The sequence below is a fragment of the Spea bombifrons genome, chromosome 4, assembly GCF_027358695.1.
Source record: "Spea bombifrons isolate aSpeBom1 chromosome 4, aSpeBom1.2.pri, whole genome shotgun sequence".
Classification (NCBI taxonomy): domain Eukaryota; kingdom Metazoa; phylum Chordata; class Amphibia; order Anura; family Pelobatidae; genus Spea; species Spea bombifrons.
The window spans coordinates 9537079-9560052 of record NC_071090.1 but is presented as its reverse complement, the minus strand read 5'-3'; the positions used below and the strand labels follow the sequence as shown (position 1 = coordinate 9560052).

Genomic DNA, 22974 nt, shown 5'->3' with positions numbered 1-22974 from the left:
GTTTTCAAATGATTTGCACATTTTTTTTTTCTTCACATGTGATTGTATTTGAATATTTTCAATAACTACACACTTTTTACCTATTGAAAACTGCCATGGTGGAACCAGGTCCACTAAAAAGGTCCCAGTTTTTCTGGTGGTGGTGGGGGTGGTTAGGTAGCACTTGAAACAATTTCAGTGTCCCTAACCTTGGGGAAGGGGGCCAAGAAGATCCAGCCCTCCTGCAGACCTTCTGGCAGGCAAAGGAAGGACGGGGAGAAACGAAGAAGAGGACCTGCTGTCCTCGCTTTGGTTTTCACAGCGGAGCCACTGAACCTTGGTGAGTCTACCTCTTCCCTGGCTTTGTTTAAAGGCTGTCTAAATGGATCCATGTATAAAGAAGCAAAGAAAAACAAATATGCCTACTCAGAATTCCTTGCAGAGGTGGCAGAACTATGAGATTGCTGCGGAAAAAAACAAGCCTTCGTTGCTTGTCTGGTGGATATGGATATATATTTTTCTATATATTTCACATGCAAGTATTGTTTTGCAGTTAAAGCAATTTATTTTTCAGACTTGTGACATTTATGGTATTTTTCTTGCCCTATAGCAGTTACTGTGTACTGTAGCTTGTTTAAACTCTACTTTGTGTTGATATAGGAATGTTAAGTAAAAGATAACTTTATTCTGGCCTTAATATCATGCGATCAAATTCATAACTGGGGCGCATTTCTGAGTTTACTCACACTACCTAACCGCATTTCGGTGTGTTTACACAAATCAGTCTGAACGCTATCATTGTTCCTATCAAACACAATAAGCGGACCACGGTGGTTTTGGATAACTGCTAAAATACACGATATAATGTGTATGTGGCAGATTCCAGCAAGAATGGTTTTGAGTAGCTGGTTACTTCCAAAGGCAAAGTAATGTTAAATAAAGTTAAGACCCCTTAAAAGGAATGAAAATTAATTCAAGGTGAAAAAAAAAAAAAGGATCAGTTTGTGACCCATGGGTTCCACGTGCAATCACTTTCCATCGATACCTAAGGAAACTTGTAGTCATCAAGAAATATCAGTTAATAACTATTTCATGAGTTTTTAAGAATAATCTGAAAAGTTATAAAATCTAGGACCCTCACAACTGTCATCCTTCCAACTACAAATGCTGCTAGATAGTATATAATTACAATAAAATGCAGTTTATAAAATGTCCAAACCCATCCCAGAAAAAATACTTAAGTAAAATTTTAGCACATGTATATTTTTGCTGGGAAACAAAACCAGACACTTTTGTGTGTTTTTTATGTAAATAAACATTCAGATAGAAGAATAAAAGGGCAAAAGAACGCAAAGGAAATTAGCCGATCTAAGTGGAGCAGATGCTCATTTAATATTACTGCTGCCTTCACGCTAATCGAATGTTGGACATGTTCACACAACAGCTGCTTCTCTACTGCAAAGCCATTCTGATCTACTGCTCTTTTGTCTGTTCCAACTTATACGTAGTTGAGTTTTTTCCTGTTTCAGCAAATGAGAGCATATTAAATGCTGACTTGGTTGGGCCTGTTTTTATTAATCTTATTAACAATAACACAAGAAGCCTTAAAGCCCATTCTATTAATACAAAAATAAACAGTCTGAAAACACCAACATCACAGAAATGGAAAAACCGAGGATAACTATCCCACCTAGGCATTTAATATTTGTGGGGTTTTTTTTAAACATCTAATTGTTAATATTACATATTTATAATTGTAAACCGATTAACAAAATACAACTAGTATCCTAATAGTGCAAAGATAAAAAGCAGAGTTGAACTGAATGAATACTGCTCTTTGGAACAATATTTAGTCACTTTGGTATGAGAGTTCATTCCTTGTTCATGTAAGCACACAATTCAGGGGTGATAGGATCCAGACAGACGTGGCATCTGTAAATGTTCATCAAGTCTTCACAAGCAGAAGTTCACTTCTGGGTGGTGAGCTGCTTTCATGCACAGTTGGAGGCTACATATCAAAACTCAGGACGTATCTTCCGTTCCACTTGCTTCAGGAGGCTTTGTTGGAGGTGGAGGAGCGGCCCGCATCTGCATAATAGATGTTATTTTAGTTATATAATATGACAGGAAGAGATAATGTATATAAAACCCACCACCTCGGCTCATATGGGTACGCATATATTTCAATGAAATACATTACGTATCTATCAAGCCGAACTAAAACCACAAAGGAAGTCCACCAAAGGTGGTCCTAACCCGCTTTGAGACAGACACAAAGGTGACTGATGGCTCTACACCTATAAAACAGTGAGAGGGAGAACCTGTTGTATTCGTTGTGATGAGCACTGAAGGCATCTAAATAAAATGATTGATGAAATAATGACTGATGATACTGAGAAAGATAGAAAGGGAGAAAAATGAGTTGAACAATTGTATAACAGATCAAAGTGAGAATATGGTTGATAACAGGCGAGAGGGACAGATTATAATATGGATTTAGATAGCATGAAATGTTTAGGGGTATGGAAGATCTTTTAGTTGCAGAATAAACTGTATGTGGTCTTCTTAACTGGCTTTACATGTTTCTTGATACACAGACATTCCTGCCGTTGAACTGGGTATCAATTACATGATGTCAGGAACAGAATAAATTAGTAAGGTTAATGCACATTGGAAGTCCCACTCTAGATGTTTTTGCATTAAATGCTTCATCAGGTTTATAGTAAGATATAGTATCTGGTAATAAAAAGCTGATTGCACTAGACTGGAAATACATATGTATAACGTGGAGATATGGGTAGTAGAAGTATGTAGTAATAGTACAAAATGTAGTACAATGAAGGCCAGATATAAGGTGATACTAGGCGAGTACAAAAACGATGTATTCTATGATGTGTTACCCAGTTTGTAGATCGTTTAACTAGCGCATATACATCTGCCTTCTGAAATACTTACAGGTCTCAACCTCGTGGCTGCAAAATCAGGTGAGCTTTGAGAACTTCCTGAATCGTTCGGTCTAGAATCTAAAGCATTGACAAAAAATCAGACGTATCGGTTTTACATGCAATTACTTGAAATATAAGATCATTTATTTACATAGTATATATGAATACACACCGGAATCTGCTACAGCAGCTGCTCCATGGAGCTGGATTCTTTGGTTGGGAAACAGAGTTAAAGATGGCGGTAGGAATGGGGGTGGAGCCGGTGAAGGAAGGTCCTAAAAAGATCCAAACATAAGCTGTATAAGCGTATCTTGAATAACTAACAATTAAACCTAATCAAAATAAGCCAATATCACATATTATGTGTGAGTAATGAGGCCTTGTTACCATTCCTTGTTAGAAGAGCATATTTGTTGCTTACGCTTGTAAATGCATAACGTTCCTTCCTGTGTATGTTCTCTACAGTAAAAGGATGACATCATGGAAGCTTGCAGCCCTCGGAGATTTCACACCACACTTTCGTTTATAGGAGCACGTACTTCATTACTTAACATTCATTTGCAAAATGGGATTCCTGGAACCGTGCCACCCACCTCCGATAAAACTCTGAAGAGATCCAGCTAACAGAGCTTTATTGATCAGCTCATTGATCAGATGTTCAAGTCAGATGCTTTTACAAAGCTTGTGTACTTTTTTGGCTATTTAATCTGTTTGGGCCAATAAAGCTTGGTGGCACGGAGCCTGACCCAACTGTTTTAGTTAAAGGGACAGTCTACAATCCCGAACAGCCTCATCAAACATAAATGCAAGTACTAAGTACACACTAAAATACAAATATAAAAAAACACCAAGGCAAAATGTTATGGCTGCAAGTGTGTTGGATATAGCCAATCACAGTGCAGGAAAGTACTGCAATTAAAATCAATGGGAACATCAAATCCGCATGTTCAGGAGCGGAAGGGGACTAGTGATATTACATGATGATTAGGAAAGGCATAACTAAAAAAATAACCTGGGTTGCTTGGGAGTCATCATTCGATAATTCTTCCACCACCAGGGAGGGAAAGACTCCAATTTGCCCATTGAATTCCCCTTTCCAAAAGCCATCATCCACACCACCCTCTTCGTTACAAACAATTTGTATAATGGCCCCCTCCGGAAACGAAAGCTCTTCTGCGCTCTGACCTTCATAGTCATACAATGCTCTGGCAAGGCACACTAGACAAAGAGTAAGAACGAGTCATTTACCTTTTTGATTGTAGCCCTACGGTAACAAACAAACCTTGATTTAGCATGCACTCAGAACTCCGGTAATTTGCACTTATCCCCTCCTCCTGAGCGTGTATCTGCCCACTCGATACCACTGCTTAGATTGTAAGCTCTTAGGGACAGGGACCTCCTTTTGTAATGTATGCATTCCCATTGCACCTTGATCATAATCAAAGACTAACGCACAGCACACTTCTACAACTGCACTTATTGTACCTCCTTCCTATTATACTGTAAACTGCTGATTACATCTTGTTAATACGATATAAATAAGAATATACATACACTGTACTAAAGTATAGTGGCTCACTACGTAGACTATGACAGTAATAATGATTTTTGCACTTAAAGCATTAAACATCACTCTATACAGAAATAGAGTTAATGTGTAGGGTTGTCAAATTAGAATTCAGTGGAGTAAAAATGAATTCATAGGTTGCGCGGCTGAAAAAGGATACCATAGACAGACATGCACCTCCTGCCTCTGTCCAGTTGAACTCTGATATTCCAGCTTTGTCTGTGGGAAGGCTGCTGATATAACCTGCTTGCGTGCCGTCTGCCACTCTCTGGTTAACCGCATAAAGATTTAAGAAGGTAATATATTTCTCGGGGACGTAGCCCACTTGTCCATTCTTATTCCGAGCCTGAAGTTCAAAGAGAGACGGTACATACTGTTATATGTCAATTAATTGTATTCCCATTACAGCACGTATTGAACACTCTGTGCTTCTAATTCTACCTTAAATTGGGTTTCTGTACACTTTAAAAGCACTCCGTCTTAATTTATCGCATCCTTCATAAAAGAAATACATCCTGCATGCAGACGTAATGCAAAACCTGGAGATAATCCTGGATGAAGAATGGTGGGTCTCATAGCACTTTCTATCTATCAGATGCATTTTTTTGTTCTGAAAAACATTAATATTGAGGGACATGCAGTGATTTTTATCTGACTTCGCCCCCCCTTCAAAAACTGACACTGCAGGAAACTTGTGTACTTTTGAGAAACGTAGGTGGTGACACGATACCACATGATGTAGTCTGAAGAGCATTAAATGACCACCATGTAACCCCCAATAGACCACGATAGAATGATCCTTTCCATACCACATCGACTTAAATCAGTAAGCTTTAGTCATGTTTATCTGTTATGTACCAAAAACACGTTTCCAAACTGACCTTGACCCATTCTTCTACATCTCCATCTTCAATGACCTCCAGTCGCTCACCTTGAGTGATAGAAAGCTCATCTGACTGGGAGGCCTATTTTTATAAATAATCAGAAAGAACATTTGAAAAAAAGGGTTTCCAAACGCAGTATTTATTTACAGACTACAGTTACTCTGGCCAACATTCCACAAGTTTGGCACTTCAATGATATTAGGTGGGAATAATATTTTATCCAACTTGGGCCCACTGTTTAGCTTAGCTGAAAAACAAACCACACTAGTATCACCTAAATACAGTCCCGCTATTACACAGGGACATAAAAGGTTGATGACTGTGTTCCTTTAACGGACAGCTTTATGATCAGATTTTTATTGAGCGTTATAGAACCATAGTGTGTTACTTATAAGGTCTATGGTATGTTTTTAAATTGATATTTTTTAAATTTAAAAATTATATTTGTAAATGACCACAAGAATAAGAGACTTTCATTTGTCAAAAAAGAAGCTTGTGAAAACACATTTTTTACTTAATATAAATACAAGTACTTGGTGGGAACTTCCCTTTAAGCTCATTGTTTATGGCAAAGCCCATGAAGTCCTGCTTATCTAATGGTGTCCATTATTAAATATAGACAACAGATATACAGCTTTCAAAATTATTGTATCTTAAAAGTATAGTTTTTACAACAAAAATGTTTTTAAATGACTATTCTAAACTGTATCAAGTGCTATCGTTTTATATTGCTTCTTAGAGTATTTAACATTGCCATCGTAGGTGTAAATGTATTGCTAAAGAGAGGTGACCAAGATACCTGCTGACAAATTAACCTTTAGAAACGTAATTTAGAAAGTGGTTTACAAGTGCGCATGCAGTGTAGCTCACATGAAGACTATAGTTCAAAGTTTAAATATTTTTTACCATACCTGGTAACTATATAGCACTTGACAAGGTGATGGGTATGACCGAGAACCACTGAAATTTAGATTAGATTCCTCAAATATTTCACCGTTTTCATCACAATCCTCAAAATCTGTGAAATCGAATTCTTCCATCTGAAAACAAAGTTTGTATAATCATATGGATAATTTTCTAAGGATATATGCTTTCAATTTGTTGGATATTTGTGCATTGTCAGTATGATATATTATCAAACACTGATTAAAAAAATTGAAGATCCAGCAGAAGTGGAAGAAAAATAAATAAAAACCCAATGTTTAAAGAATGGGAAACATTATAAATATTAGAGGTCGAGCACTTACTTCTAAAGGATAGATGGACATACATGCACATCAAAATCAAATAAAGAAAAATACAACACAGAGGTGATAAACTCACAAAATCATATTTTTGGATGCGGTTACCATGTAGTTACCATTGGGGTTGTTTATTTTTTTTTTAAACCAGCTTCTTGTTTATCTGCTCTTAGTTAATAATTGAGCTTGTGTTCCTTCTTTATTATGAAGATAATCATCCCTTATATTTGTGTGCCTAGTCCTGGTACTAGTATTTACCTCAGGCCACAATTAACAGGAGACGTAACTTTAGGATACATATTCCACAACTTGGACGTTACACGCAAACCGAGACTTGAGTGGATTTTGTTCAGAAGTCAAAAGGTTTTATGCCGATTAAAGGAAATTCAAGTTTCAAATGTTTTTTTGGGACAAAATTCAGAAAAGTTCACTTACAGTGGGTGACATTTCTCCATTAGACATTCTGGCTTCACTTAGACGCCTCTCCTGTTCTAGCTCTTCATTAGCCTGAATCATGGCGCCAGATAGCCAAGTATCCACATCCACACCAACCTGGCGTAACAGCTCCACTCGAGCATCAGCTTTCACTTTACTAACCTGTGTACAATATAGAGACCAGTTAAAAATAAAGGACAACTGTAGTGAGAGGAGAAAAAAAGTTACATTAAAGTCCTAATAATTTATTATTTAATGAAAAGATATAGGAAATACCTCCCGTATAGCATGCTGGGCGTATCCATATGGCATAAGATACCGGTCAGATCTGACCAAAGTTGTCCCCGTCTGTACCTGATGTTTCACCTATGCCCGGTGGCCATTTTTGTTACTGGTGTGGGCATTACAAGAAATAGCAGCAGCTGTTTTGTACATGACTTTACAATCTCTTAATACACACTTAAAAGCCCAGCAACAGCCAAAAAACTAAATGCTCACTGCTATTCATTGTAATGCCCATGCCAGTAACAAAATGGCCGCCATGCATGCTCACATAACGTCATATACCGAAATTTTCTTTTTTCATTGTACAAGGAATCTAACAAAATATGCTTTTATTTTGTTAGCATAGACATCCCTACATCTTAATTCAAGTTCATTTTTCAGTGCAGGCTGAAAGGTTATCTCTTGACCATTTTTTTTTTACAAAATCAAGATGTCCAACAATGTTTGGTGCTTAGATCTGGCCATTACCCCATCCTACACAATTTTTCTGTTTGTTGGAAGAGAGAGAGACACAGTTTCTCACTCCCTTCCCTCCAAACTCCCCTGTCCGTATCACACTGATCAACAAGCAGGGATCCATAGCTAGGTCTCTCTTCTGTTCAGTTGATCTTCCAGTAAGTATCAGCATTGACAGCTGCCATAAAAGAACGCTTCATTGCGCGATTATAGAGATACAGATTAGAACAACCGAAAGACCGATTACACCAGGAAAAACCAGCAGACTAGATGGACTAAAAAAAAAAAACCATTGTTATTGTTTATTCTTCTTCTGAATTACATAAATTGCTAGCAATGGGTCACAAAGTCACGGTAGAAGAGACCTCTGAGGTCTGCAAAACTTTAACTAAAGACTAAATTCTTTCTAGGGCTGACATGACTGAGTTTTTCTTATTTTGTGTAGTACAAATAGCTCCCTCTACTGTTTTTTTCATGTATAACAGGAACAACCGTAATTTCATGCACATAAAGGATTAATATATATTCTAAAATATATAACAGTAAATATGTAAAATATGACTTGAAACACAACATACGTGGTTTATTAAAATGAAGAAACATTTCTATGTGTGATAATATTACTTTGGTGGACTTGGTCCTACTAATGAAGACCGGATGCCAACTTGTACAATACACACACAAAGACATTAACATAATAGTACAATCTGGGATGACCAGGAAATGAAGACGGGTATGGATACAAATATAATAATGAGCTGTTTTGGTAAATACCAAGGCATTTTTTTATAGCACTGCTTTGAGCAGTTGGCATTAGCAGAAGAGAGCAGCAAAAATACTAATTTGTTAAAATGATGCGTTTCAGAAGCCCAGAAATAATGGTGTCATGCAAAGAGTTCACTTTGCCCATTTATATACATTATATGACCAACAATATGTGGACACCTGACCATCACATCTATATGAGTTTGTTGGACACCCAGTTCCTAAACCATGGCAATTAATAAGGAGCTGCCCTTTGTTGCTATAACAGCCTCCACTCTTCTGGGAAGACTTTCCACAAGTTTTTCTCTGTGAGAATTTGTGGCCGTTCAGCTGGATGAGAAGACCTGGCTTACAATCGGTATTCCAATCCATCCCAAAGGTAGTCAATGGGGTTAAGGTAAGGGCCCTCTGTAGGCCCCTCGAGTTTGGCCACACCAAGCCATGTCTTTGTGCCCCTGTGCACAAAGCAAGGTCTGCAGTTATGGTAGAACAGCAAAGGGTCTTCCACAAACTAGTGCCACAACGATAGAAGCATACAATTGTCTGATATATATTTGACTGCTAAAGAATAAACATTTCCTTTCACTGGAACTAAGGGGCCCAGTCCAAACCCTGAAAAACAGCCTCAGACCATTATCCCTTCTCCACCAAACTTTGCAGTAGGCACTATGCATTCTATTAGGTAGAGTTCCCCTGGCATCGTGATCCATCGCTCCAGAGAACACTTTTCCACGGCTTCATTAATGGTGTGCTTTACACCAAGCCAGCCGATGCTTGGCTTTGCCCGTTGTGATCTTCAGCTTTTGTGCAGTTGCTCGGCTGTGGAAATCCATTTCATGGAGCTCCTGACATACAATGTTTGTGCTGATGTTGCTTCCAGATGTAGTATGGAACTTTGAAGCAGCAGATGCTACAGAGGACAGGGAATTTTGGCCCAGCTCTATCAATGTGCATGATTTACTGCTTACTTGCCGAGTTGCTGCCACTTGGAAGGTGGATGGGGCAGATCTAGTGGGGCAAAAGTGGCATCCTATGTTTAACCATTTGAGTGCCAGCGGTATGGCCAAATGTTTACTCTTGGGAGACCAGGACATTTCCAATACTTTGTGCAACTTTTTGTTTAATTGCAACGTTTTCACATTACCCATGGAAAGTATATATTTTTATTTATTTATTTTTTACCAGAAGTTACATTTTTCATTGGTAGCTGACTTGAGGCAAATGTTGCTTTATCGGACAAAAAAAAGACTTAAGTGCATCAAAAATTAAAAGATGACATTTTCAGTTGAACCAGGAATGCATACCCTCGTGCTTTTGGGGGGTAAACTACCTCCTTTGGCCAACACCAAAGTAACCCCCCCAAACTAAATGGTGATTTTTAAAGACACCCTACTTTTCCATGTGGCTCACCGCAAACAGAAGTCTAATAGAAATACAGAATTTTATTTTTTTCTCTACTTTTTCACGTCAGGTACCTTTTGGGATGGATGCTGCACACTAGAACAAGAAACAAAACGCAAACATTGATCTCTCTCTTCTCCTGGGCACATGGATACCACATGTGTGTGGTATGTCATTGTTACACGGTGACCACCAAATCATGAGTGTGCAAAGCGGTTTTGCCTTTTTGTTTTTACTGTTGCATTTCATGATATCCCGAAGCATCAAAATAAACCCCCATAAACTACATATTGCCTTTCCACCTTTTTTGCATGTATCAAAATAAATGCTACACATTGCAGCCTTTCTTTTTCCCATCCCTGGGTTTGGGGGCAATTTTCTAGTGTTTTTTTGTTAGTGTCTCTCCATCCCTGGGTTTAGTGGCATTTTAAAGCACTAGTACACAAATAACTAATGGAAATGCTTATAGATTTTATCTAGGGGTTAGTGGACAGTATAAGGGGTATTGTTGGGGTACTGTTAGTGGACAGTAAAAGTGTTAGGTTAGAGTAAGTGTAAGATGATCAGATAAGGTCCCTGGATATTCATCTGTGAGACCAGATACTAATTAATGAGGGTAAAAATAAAATGGATCTAAAATCATTATAACACTGATCAGTGTCACTAATCAATAATCAGATTTAGTAATGTAATATATATTATTTTATAATTTATATATATAAAAAGAAAAGGTTTACTTTTATTAATAATGTGTTGTTTTTTTTTTTTTAAATGTTACTTGTGGGAGGAGGAGGAGGGGTCATCCATTCACTCCTATTGGTCAGGAATAATCTGATCACCACCAGCACAGGCTCTGCAGTAGTTTGGAGCACCCAGGCAGCAAGGGATCGTCAAGGCTGGTCCTCATACTCGTGTGGGGACCGAAAATAACACTAACCCCGTCCATAATGAGGTTTATTGCTGCTGGGACACGATCACAAGTAAATTATGGCAATTGTGGAATTAACCTTGCATAATTGCTCCCATGCAACAATGGTGCAGCTTCATGAGAAGAACTGCCCTGGTATGTGAGGGTAGATCTGGGGAGGAGGTACACTTTGCCAGCTACGTGTCATATAAGGGTTAAGGCCGCTGAGCTCTCCGGTGACCTATTCTACTGCCAATGTCTATGGCGAGGACATGCCTATGTGCTTTATTTTCTACACATATTTGCAATGGGTGTGCCTGAAACACCTAAACTCAACAATTATGAGGAGTGTCCACAAAATGTATCTTAATTTGGATCCAAACGTTTATATTTTGAATCACATCAGCAACAAAAGTAATCTTGTTTTATTTAAATTTGTTCTTCATGATAGATTTTACCTCTTGTTTATGCACACGTCAACTATATTTTAAATGTTTGGATTGAATTGTATTTTACTATCAGTCACTGGCTTAGAGCATTAGAACTAAAAATACCAAAGCAAAGCTGTTTTTTGGGTAGGGAATGTAGGTGATTAGAGAGGGGGTAGGTGTGTGAGCCACATAAAGCACACAACACGTTCAGCCACAAACTGTGTTTTACAGTTTTTTTTTTTATAAAACTACAGCTTTAATAAAAGTGATAATAAAAAATAAGGTAAAAACAGTAATATAACTGATCACAGATCCCTTTAAAATGGCAACGCAGAAAGATTATTTAAAAAAAAATTGGCGAGTCTGAAGTGTCCCTATCTTTTTCCAGATGGCAACCCTACCAACTTGTGAGCCAAACCACTACCTGCCAAGTAGTTCCACCTCCCTTGCAAAATAAAAAGGTGGGTTCCATACCTCAGATCCATACATGTTCCCATGTATGGCGATAACATATTCGCTTTTTTACCGCCTAATGCAACGTGACTTTGGCTAATATTGTCACTTTATAACTAATGATACTAGATCAGGGGTGGGCAATTAATTTTCCCATGGGGCCACATGAGAAATTGGAATGGTTTGAGAGGGCCAGACCTCTACAAACTACAAACTCCGAAGCCTTGTCCATTTTGTTAACTTATGTGCTGTTTAATAAAGTTATTCAAGCCTACGTCATTGGTAGAGGTGCTTGAATAAGTAAGGCCTGAATAACTATTAGCACAGCACAGAAGTGAACAAAATGAACAAGGCTTCGGAGTGCATACCGTATTTTTCGCTCTATAAGACGCACCTGCTGATAAGACGCACCTAGATTTTAGAGGAGAAAAAAAAGGAAAAAATATTTTGAGCTAAAAAATGGGCTAAAATATTTATTACAATAACTGAATAAGCTATGAACACAGTAAGACACACGCAGTAAGACACACACAGACACAGTAAGACACACACAGACACAGTAAGACACACACAGACACAGTAAGACACACACAGACACAGTAAGACACACACAGACACAGTGAGACACACACAGACACAGTGAGATACACACAGACACAGTAAGACACACACAGACACAGTAAGACACACACAGACACAGTGAGACACACACAGACACAGTAAGACACACACAGACACAGTGAGACACACACAGACACAGTGAGACACACACAGACACAGTAAGATACACACACACACAGTAAGACACACACAAACACAGTAAGACACACACACAGTAAGACCTCCCTCCCTAACCCCCCTTCTCAGTATCTCCCCTCTAACTCCCTAACCCCCCCTTCTCATTATCTCCCCTCTAACTCCCTAACCCCCCCTTCTCAGGATCTCCCCCCCCGCCCCGGTCACTTACCTTAAACTCCTGTGTTGGAAGCGTGAGGCGTTTGTCTCGGGTGCCGGCGCTTCACTGCTGATCGCCGGCGTCTGACGTCATATGCCGGCGCCCAGCGTAAAGCGCCGGCACCCGAGACAAACGCTTCCAACACAGGAGTTTAAGGTAAGTGACCGGGGCGGGGGGGACACCGGACTCATTGGTGAGTCACCAGGACACTCTTTGCGGGCCGGTCCGAGCTATTCAGCGGGCCGGATGTGGCCCGCGGGCCGTGCTTTGCCCAGGTCTGTACTAGATGAACCATACCTCTGCTTTTCTCACACTTTCCTTCACTTCCTCTATCTTCTGATCCATGCTGATTATTTCTTCTTCTGTAGCAGTTATCCTTCTTGTTTCTAATCTTTGAAGGACCTGAGTGCAATGAAATAATCAGTAGAAATTCACATATCAGTAGTCATGTCTAAAAGTAGTTGTATACAGTTCAACTCCCATTTAGACCCCAAATCCCCAAAAAAGAAGCACACCACCAAACCATTCCTCATATTCGAATATGTCACAAATGTGTGTACCTCACCCAATGGGTATCGATAAGAAAACCGAAGGCTCTTGGCAATTAAATGAAAATAATTAAACACTGATGTGTAAATACTTGGTGGAAATTTAATAGGAACATGTTTTTCTCATGTTAAGTATGGTCATAGCTGGCTTCCCCAACTGGTTAAACAAAGCAAGGGTGCCATGACCGCTGACATCATGGCTGTGAAAAATCTAGTGCCACGCATAGCAGTGACCGGACCTGCATAATTGCTCAAGCCCTAGGGGATGAGGGGGAAAACGTGGTCCTTTGGCCTTAAGGCCGAGGTAGCTTAAAGCCGGAGGTGTCTTTTTCGAGACCCCTGAGCGCACTTACTACTGTTTGTGAGGAGCAAATAAGTGCATGAAGAACACCTAGAGCTAAGCTCTACTTCACTCCACTATTCCCTGACCACTTATGGGCTGAGTGGCTGGACACTTTTTTTTTATGTCAACCTCACAAATTGCACTTGCTAGTGTCTAGTGTGCCATTGATTTTCTGTAAATATACTTGTGTGATTTCTTTCCTCCTTGAAAACACGTAAATATGGCAATACGGAGATGGACACTGATTTGACACTAATTCATGGATGGAGCACTGCGCCACAATGAAGCTGGACACCAGGTTTTTTGGTGTTAGCACACAGAGCACCCTCACTGTGAAGCACTGCACCTTGGGCTTCAATAATAATAATAAAAAAGCTCCAGCTCTTGATAATTGATTTAGTTATTATTTTTCTGATAATGTAAGCGACAAAATAATTTAGGTATGTGCTATCAACGTCTGATAAAAACCAGGTTAGTTTTACAGGGTTTTAGACTTTTTTTTTTTTTTAAACTAAATGTGGTGGTTAATCTGTTAATTCAAAGATTAAATGCAGAGCCATCCCTCTGTGCTACCATACACTAACTGCAATTTCCAAGTAAGCAAAACTAATTCTTTGCTCTGCAATGTATATATTTAGAAATGTATTACATCAAATTTGGCCTCTGTTTATTCCACCTGGGGCTGCTTTCCTGTGTCCTTGGATATATGATCTTCTACGTTTTTTGTGAGTGCAAGGTTAACCAACCACAGACACATTAATGGCCAAAAATGGCACAAAGGAAACCACGTGAAATCAATACTTGGCATGCAATTGCCGGTTTTATATTTTAAATACAGCCAAGGTAAAGCTGGAACCTTACAAATATAAACAGGTGGCAGGTAGCCTGTCCGAGAGGCACTGGAGGCTATTCCACCGGGCAACACAAATGAAAATCATTACAATGACTGCCTTTATTCATTTGATGCCAGGGCAAATTTTAAAGATCTACAGTCCATTTCAGAAATAAGTTATTGTTCTAGGTAGTACCAGCAATCAAGGTTCCGTGCTTATTCCATGCCTACATTTGAAACAAATTGTTATATCTTTGCACTAGACTATAAGCTCTTTGTGGTAAGGACCGCCTCTTCTAATATATGCAAACCTATTTTGCATATATTATATATTCTGGAATGATAATGTTTGATGACTAGCATAAAGTATACTTATTGCATATTTTGTACGTACATTTTATTACACTATAAACTGTAAAGTGTTAAGTACATATGTTAGTGCTACAGTAGAAAAAAATACTACTGCACTGCAATATGGTGGCTCTTTATGTACATTATGGACTCTATGGAAATTGTTTAAAAATTACCCGCTCTCCATGTATTTTCAGTTTATAATCTCTCGCAGCTCTGCTTGTCCATCTTCGTGCCTCTTTATCCAGTACGTTTTCTGAATTTGGACCTTTGGTTAGGGTCTCCAATTTCGATACCTAGAAAAGAAAAGAAAAAACTAGGAGGCATATCAGAATGTCTGGTCATTAAATATGTTTAATCTGCACATTGCAAACTGAAGCAAAGTGGTAGCACTTCTGGTAGCACTTTTGTTTTGGGTTTCTGACAGTGACTATGAAGGTATGTAGTTAAACAACACATTTTAAAAAAAACATTAAATTGTGAGTCATAGCCAGCTCCCTGTAAAATACTGTGTGTTTGTTGTTTTTCAATCACTTTATTTGTTTTAGAGAAAATTAGCCTAAAAGTAAAAGGACTGTTTCACATAAAACAGGGGCGTTTAACGTATTGCCCGCGGGATCAGGATTTCCCGGTGGGCCGGCCGCTCCGTGGGCCGGCACACAGAGATGGCATTGTGGTTGCAGTTGTGTAGCCGCCTCATTAAGCAGACCGCTTAATGAGGCCCTTTGTCCCGCCCCTTTGAAGATGTGACATGATGCTCAAGGGGGCGGGCTCACACAGAAGAGTTCCTCGTGACAGGGAGAAGAGCACATCGGAGGAAAGCAGTCTGCAGGGAAGGAAGCCAGCAAAAAAGAATTTAAAAAAATACTTAGGGTGATAGATGGAGGGGGACCCATATTTAAGGGGGGCTGCCTAGGGGCAACAATTAAATACAAAAAGGGGGTGGCTGAGGGTTATAAGCACACACCAGGGTGGTTGGCGCATCACATAAATCAGTACAAAAGGGGGGGCTGTTTACAATACACATGGGTATGGGGGGCATTACATTAACCAGTACAAAAGTGTGTGGGGGGCATCAATACACAAGGGAGGGAGGCATTACATAAAAATCAAAACAATCAAAAGTGTGTGGGGGCATAAATGCACAAGGGGAGCTGGCTGGGGGCACCAATACACATGGGACAATACACAAGGGTGTGGGGGGTGGAGTACATTAATACTAAAGGGGGGCCTGGCTGGGGCATCAATACACAAGGGGGCTAACACACAAACAACAAAGCAGTGTGGAAAGCATTTTTTATGCTTTGTGTAGCTTAACCCATCCTGATGTGGGTGGCTATGTGGCAGAGCCTGTACTGATTTGTGCGTGTTTGGGTGTCAGTGTGGCAGAGCCCGTCCTGGTGCGTGCATTTTGTTGTTGGTGTGGTAGAGCCTTTTCTGGTGTGTGTGTGTGTGTGTGTGTGTGTGTGTGTGTGTTTTTGGGTCTCAGCGTGGCAGAGCCTGTCCTGGTGTGTATGTGTCTGGGTGTCAGCGTGGCAGAGCTTGTCCTCGTGTGTGTATTTGGCCATCTGTTTCCTGGCACTTTACTTACGGTAGAAATAAAAAGAACTACTAAATTTATTTTTTATAAAACAACCTCTTGAATTTGTAGTCACTTCAGAGGACAAGACTTTCAAGGCCCAGAAATCAGTGGGAGGAAAAGTAAAGGTTTTGTGTTATTTACTCTATTTCAATCTGCATATTTTATCAAAAAGGATCAGTGGTACTAAATTGTGGCTTCAGTCCCGTGTATGATGACATTTTTAGTGTACTGATTACTACCAATCCCATCACATAAGATTCTTCCTATATCATCTGTCGAACTCTGATGCCATCTTTATCCAATACACATCGATGGCCACCAAAATCCTCAGCACCAGGCCCATGATGCTCTTAATCGGGCCCTGCCTCCAGTGTGCGTCAGCCAGCTTAAACGCAGTTTGTACCCACAGTGTGCTCCAGCCTTGTGCAGTTTTATTTTACTAAACTAGTTTTAAAAGGTTTGTGGACTGACTTTGTTTTACTGTTTAAGTAATGTATTGATAGTTGATAAAAAAAACAATTTGTCCACTGCTTTTTTAATTATTAAGAAAGTAAGATTAAGAAAGTAAAACAAAATATGTATAGTTTTTGCGAATACTCAAGTCGATACCTTGTCTGTACCAGCAGGCTGGAATAGCTGGACAGGTGCAGGAGAGAAAAGATTTGTATCTTTTAAAAACAGCTGGAGATTCTGCTCTCTGGAAACCTGGAAATAAAGGTGAGATATATATCAATGTAAGCATACATATTAAATATACAAATAGGTATAAACAATGCTAGGGCCATAAGACTGAGGCTTTGTTGGTAAATTCAAATAATGCAGGTATAATTAACCCCTTAACGTCCAGTGATGTCATCACAGACATCGACAAGAAATCTTGATGCGGGGCTCGCATGGTCTGTAGAGACCCCGATCAGGTCTCCTGTATTTCACGGACTGACTGCACAATATGTGTCTAAGGGCTGCACACACCGATCAGAGGGCTCCCCGTAGGGTTTCCCTGACTGCTGTGGAGAGGGAATTTTTTTTTGCTCCTTTTTAAGATTTTATTGATACAAAATAACATCTTTCAAAACAAAGCCCTATGTATGCTGGAAAAAAAAACAATATATAGCTTGTGTGGATACATTAATTGAGTGAAGAGAGACAAAGTAAAAACATGAAAATTCCAGCTGTCCTGTAGTGTAGAAAAGGCCTGGTCCTTAAGGGGTTAAATTAAAAAAAATAAAAATATAAAGTATAGATCCACCTGTTGTGATGCCTCCATGATATCTCTGAACCGATCTTGCGTTGACTTGCATGTATTTAGTTCCATTTTGCTGATCATTGTAAGGTAATCTCGCAGTCTTTCATAAAGATCGCCATCTAAGCACTAACAAACATAAATTACAAAAACAAAATATATAACATATGCAGTAAACCATTAAATTACACAGTTCTTCTTTACCAAAACAGTTATATAAGCACAATTGACAAGATATGGTAAAAACAAACAAAAAAATAATTTGGGAAGCTACATCAAAATTGGGAAAAAAAAAAAAAAAAGTGAAAATGTAAAAACAAAGAATTTTACAAACTCTATAACTACACCAAAACAAGCTATTTAAAATATTACAAATATGTATTCTTTACAAATTGCAAACCTGCAAACAAGTAATTTACATATTAAAAAAAAAAATTAGATTCACATAATCATAAACCATTTTATCAAACCAAAAGCTGAATGCTTAACATTTAAAGGGCAACTCACACTAATTTTCTTTTATTATGGTATCAGATTAAAAACATGTTTTCAAAAGTACGTTGCATGATATAATATTTTCAGAAAGCTGCATATTACCAATTTTTATGGGTTCTAGCTATTATCTTAGCCCAATGTACTAGAAAAGCACACAGGCCCCCTGTCATTCTGTCTGCGGGAAACAATACAATCTATGACTGTTAATCACCCAGCCAGACTATTAAAGGTCTATGTATGAACGCCACACCATTGCCACAAAGAATCAGCTCAGGATTCCATCTGCAACAGAAGCTCCCTGGACATTCATAATGAACATCAAAGTCAAGGAGTTGAAACCACAACTCTCCCGCAAACAAACACTCAACTAAACAGACCGAAAGAGAAGACCTGGAATATTTTTCACTCCTACCCAGTGTCTCAACAGACTTTGTAAGAAGCATCTTTAGCCTTCCTGATTCTGAAAAGGTCTTCACTTAAATAATGGTATAATATAGAGAACACTTAAGAGTTGGAAAAATGATAGACTGGCAATACCAGAAAATTTTGTCATATGGAAAAGATTGGCAAACTCAACTGCTCATGCTCCACATGCTTTAGCATTTATTTGTAATTTTGCAAATAATTATGAATAATATACTTTTGTTTGTTGCTGAGCTGCTAAAATAAAATAGCTCTATATACTGTTTGCCCTTTGTCTTTGAAGTGGCTGCCCAGAGCCACCAGGAAGGCTGTGATAACAACAAGAGGGTAAGGCTGGATGCAAACGGAAGTAAGGTCAGCAAGACTTTGAAGGGGTGGGGAACAGAGAGAGTAGGTAAAACCTGGTTTGGAAGTGGGGAGGACCACTAGCTGCTCCACTAACTGGAGAATGAAGACACTTAACCAGAGCCTGGGGAAGCAGCACCCAACAAAGAGAATCTTGGTGAAATCCAAAAAGTTCCCAGCTCTCATAGTAATCTTCCCCTGCTTGTTTGATATGATACTGGAAGAGAACCTGACAAAGACAAATACCCCACTGCAAGTTGTGCTGCCATGTTCTTTTTAGAGAGCAGAGGCTTTCTCCTGGCAAACAAACCATACTTTTTCTAATTGTACGGTCATGAACTTTAACATTTAAAATGCTAACCGAGGCCTGTAGAGTCTGAGATGTATCTCTTGGGTTTTTTGCAATTTCTCTGAGCATTGCGCGGTCTGACCTTGGGGCGAACTTGATGGGACATTCACTCCTGGGAAGATTGGCAACTGTCACTGGAATTAAACTTTTAAATAATGTTTTACACAGTAGAATCATGGACTTAAAATTGTTTGGAATTTGCCTTATAACCCTTCCCAGATTGATTGGCAGCAACAATTGCTTCTCTAAGGTCATTTCTGATGTCTTTCCTCCTTGACATTGTGTTAACCTGAATGTTCCAGACCAGCAGACTGCTAAAACTTCAGCTTTTATAGAGATGGTCATACTTGCTGATAATTAATTAAGCAAGAGCATTCGAATAGCAGCACATGTCTGCTACTTAGAAACTTAATTCCTATGGAAGCAGCAAGGGTGTTTTTTCACACATGGCTTCTCCATTTTGGCTTTATTTTTGTTGAATAAATCATGAAACGGTGTAATATGTAATGTGTCGTTGTTCATCTGAGGTTGTAACTAATTAATTTTTAGACCTGCTAAGGAACGGATGATTGGTATTATGTCCTGATAAGTAAAACCATAGAGGGTGTTCGTTTTTAACACGACTGTAATATATAATATATATATATATATATACACACATACTGCCCTAAGGCAATTATGCACTTATAGGGAAGGACAAAAATCCTTTAATCCACAAAGAAAGGCATGTGACTGCTGAAAACAAAGGGCAGGATTATATTTCTAAGTATTTTAGCTACAAATACAGACGTTTTTTAATTATTAATTTGTATACAAATTATTCAAGGCCACATAGTAAAATGTTACTAAGTTGCTTACAAAATGAGGATTTGCATGTGTAAAAGTCTTGTCAAGCTGTGCTGTGTCAGCAGCAAAGTCAAATCAGGATTTTAGGGTGCCAGCCAGGTCCAGTCTTGTTCAGATTCAGTATCTTAATCTTGGCATCAAAATAACTAAATAGTTGAATATCTAAGAGCAGTTTGTCTGCGAACAGAAATGTCACTTGCAACAGCACTTAGTTTATTTGCGAATATAGTCATTTCAATAAATTGCCATTTTATTTCATTATTTATTGACAATGACCAACCTTGGCATGGATTTTTCTTCAAGAACGGCTTAGCTGCCCCGTTTAATGTATGGTTCAGTTACCAAGATTACTTGGGGAAAACACTTTGCTAATTCAACTTTCATTACCAAGAGCTAACCTGTACAATGTGATTAAATTGTCAGACAAAAATATAAAATGACAGATCTGCTAAGGTGCATTTGACTAGAAGGTGCAATTAAGGTTTATTTTTATGGAACAGTATTTTAAGGCATTTCCCTCAACACTTTACCATACTTGATAGACCCCTATAATTACAACAATCAGAACCTTTAAATAGATAAAAACTGAAATAAATCTGCCGAGTAGCGATTTTTGTTTTTGCATATTAATGTCATGAAAGTCACCCAATTCACGTAACTCACCTCCATGATATCGGGCAGGTGGTTTAAGTAGTAATGATTCAGATGTGCGTTTGCTGCTGCCAGTGCCAGTAGGTATTCATTCCGTGCTTCTGCCAACTGCTGAGTGCAATCAACAAGCTGTGTTGCAAACTAAAAGAACACACTGAATCAAGATAACACTTCCTTTACTGTGAAATGCAACAATTATAGTATACCCTATTATTGAAGTGGGCACTCTATGAGGTGTATTCACTAAAAAGCATAACAAAATATCAGGTTACAAGTGCCTGCTGCTGCCCTCAAAAGTAGGTAACAAAATATTATAATATAATATATAATTACGTGCTCTAATCTAACAGCACAAGTTTATAAAACAGCAATAGGATCACTAGAATGAAAAAAGTTCTTGGAGGCAGAAACAAGAGGACAGCAGTGATTGTTATAAATTATATATATATATATATATATTTTTTTTTTTTTTTTTTTTTTTTTTTTTTTAAACAGACACTTGGCATCATGCCTACCATTAACCAGTCTGGCTTTGCACTCAGATCTTTATGATAACTGAATCTGCGTATCACAACAATATTAACATTTTAAACGCTGCCAAGAAGTTATTCCAGGATAACGCGTACCTTGGCACTGAGCTTCTGTAGACTGGCTTTTGAGTGAAATATTCCATGATCGCTTTTCTTTAACCTGTTAATAAGAATGCATTATATTAGCGTTATCTGATTGGATACCGCATACACTTTGAGTAGGAGAAGCCTACTTCAGTGGATTTATAAGTTGGACTCCTGACAAGTAACTCTGCCATTTACGAGCCTGTAAATGGGTATCTCCCTAATTAAATACAGAAATATCTCTGGGGCTAATATAGACTAGAATGGCAACCTATAAATTGATAATCTAGTTACTGATTCATTTTATTCAGTATCAGTATTTTAAATCTTACAGAGCGTATTAAATCTTACCTCTACAAATTAGTGTTGACTCTGGTAAAGTAGGAGGAGGGTTATTTTCTTATAAAAATGTTTGCACGCGACTACCCAGCAATCTGGTCAAATAATCTGCCCAAAAAGAGAGTGTGTATATTATATATATATATATATATATATACACCGGGCAATATGTGTGTGACCACTACAAAAGCCTTGACCATGGTAAGCATTTTTTTTTTACCATGGAACCAACTACCAAAATATCTTGGTATGCCGAAGGGGATTGCGAGCCAGACCTTCTCATTCACCGTCAGTGCCTGACCTCACAAATGCTTTACTGGATGAATGGGCAAAAATTGCAGCAGAAACACTTCTTGTGGAAAGCCTTCCCAGAAGAGTGGAAGCTGTTATAGCCACAATGGGGGTGTGTGTGGGGGGGGGGGCTACATATCCATGTCTATGTATTAAGAATGAAATGTAATAAAAGTCCCTGTTGATGTAATGGTCAGGTGTCCTAATACTTTCATTCATATACTGTAACTCTAAACTGGAACCTCCTGTATGCTACATATTTTAAAGGGACACTCCAGCCATCATGTGGTCCCATTAAATTTCTGCAAAATCCTCCGTATGTCCTTTTTTCCTGACCCCTCCCCCATGTATTTTTCATGAACTTAAGATGCCATGTGATTAGCCGATTAGCTATTTGTATTAACAAGCAATTGAACACAGGTGTACATGATAAAGTGTCCGGTGAGTGTTTATCTTAAGTACCTGGTTGCATCATGATTCTACATCCCAAGCCAGGGAACCTACTTTCTTTAAAAACAGCAAGCATTTCTACCCATTAAATATTTCACCCTGATCTGATAAAAAGTGACTAAGATCACTAAAGCACAGGCTGTAATGTGTGTTACCATACAGGAAACCATGGATTTTATCATCAGGATGTTGTCTAGGGGCATAGAATGCTTAAGAGGAAGTATTACATGCACGATTTACATGCTAAAAATAAAAATGTTTGAGGGACACTGTATATTGTGTGGTTCATGTATTTTCCTCCTGGAGAAATTCATCAAGTTTCCTTGGCTCCATTCTCTATAATAGTAATGCCCCTAAGAGCAAAACAAAAGAACAAACCAACCTGGTTTTTCAGTACTAGAACTTTCAACTCATGTTCATGCACACACAGTTTCAAAAAGGTTTGTTTTACCAATCCTTAAAAAATGGGCTTAAATGCTTTATTAAAATATAACATTGTTTACTGAAGCAACATCCATGTCTTTTTGTTAGACCGCGCGGGCGGTCTTTCTGGGGCTGCAGGCGGGAG

General features: G+C 38.6%; 1 protein-coding gene across 1 annotated transcript in view; it reads right to left on the bottom strand.

Annotated features, from left to right (window-relative positions):
* Window positions 1-1309: 1309 nt before the first annotated feature.
* The window catches only part of FCHSD1 (FCH and double SH3 domains 1), a 40968-nt gene continuing 19303 nt past the window's right edge, over window positions 1310-22974 (bottom strand). The window contains exons 7-20 of the mRNA XM_053463475.1: window positions 21339-21402; window positions 20725-20853; window positions 17610-17732; window positions 16970-17065; window positions 14955-15074; window positions 13002-13106; window positions 7052-7213; window positions 6287-6415; window positions 5373-5456; window positions 4669-4837; window positions 3937-4142; window positions 3097-3199; window positions 2935-3002; window positions 1310-2067 (exon numbers count right to left, since the gene is read on the bottom strand). Of these exons, the coding sequence (XP_053319450.1) occupies window positions 2002-2067; window positions 2935-3002; window positions 3097-3199; window positions 3937-4142; window positions 4669-4837; window positions 5373-5456; window positions 6287-6415; window positions 7052-7213; window positions 13002-13106; window positions 14955-15074; window positions 16970-17065; window positions 17610-17732; window positions 20725-20853; window positions 21339-21402 (1624 nt within the window). The 3' untranslated portion in view covers window positions 1310-2001. The remainder of the gene's footprint in view (window positions 2068-2934; window positions 3003-3096; window positions 3200-3936; window positions 4143-4668; window positions 4838-5372; window positions 5457-6286; window positions 6416-7051; window positions 7214-13001; window positions 13107-14954; window positions 15075-16969; window positions 17066-17609; window positions 17733-20724; window positions 20854-21338; window positions 21403-22974) is intronic.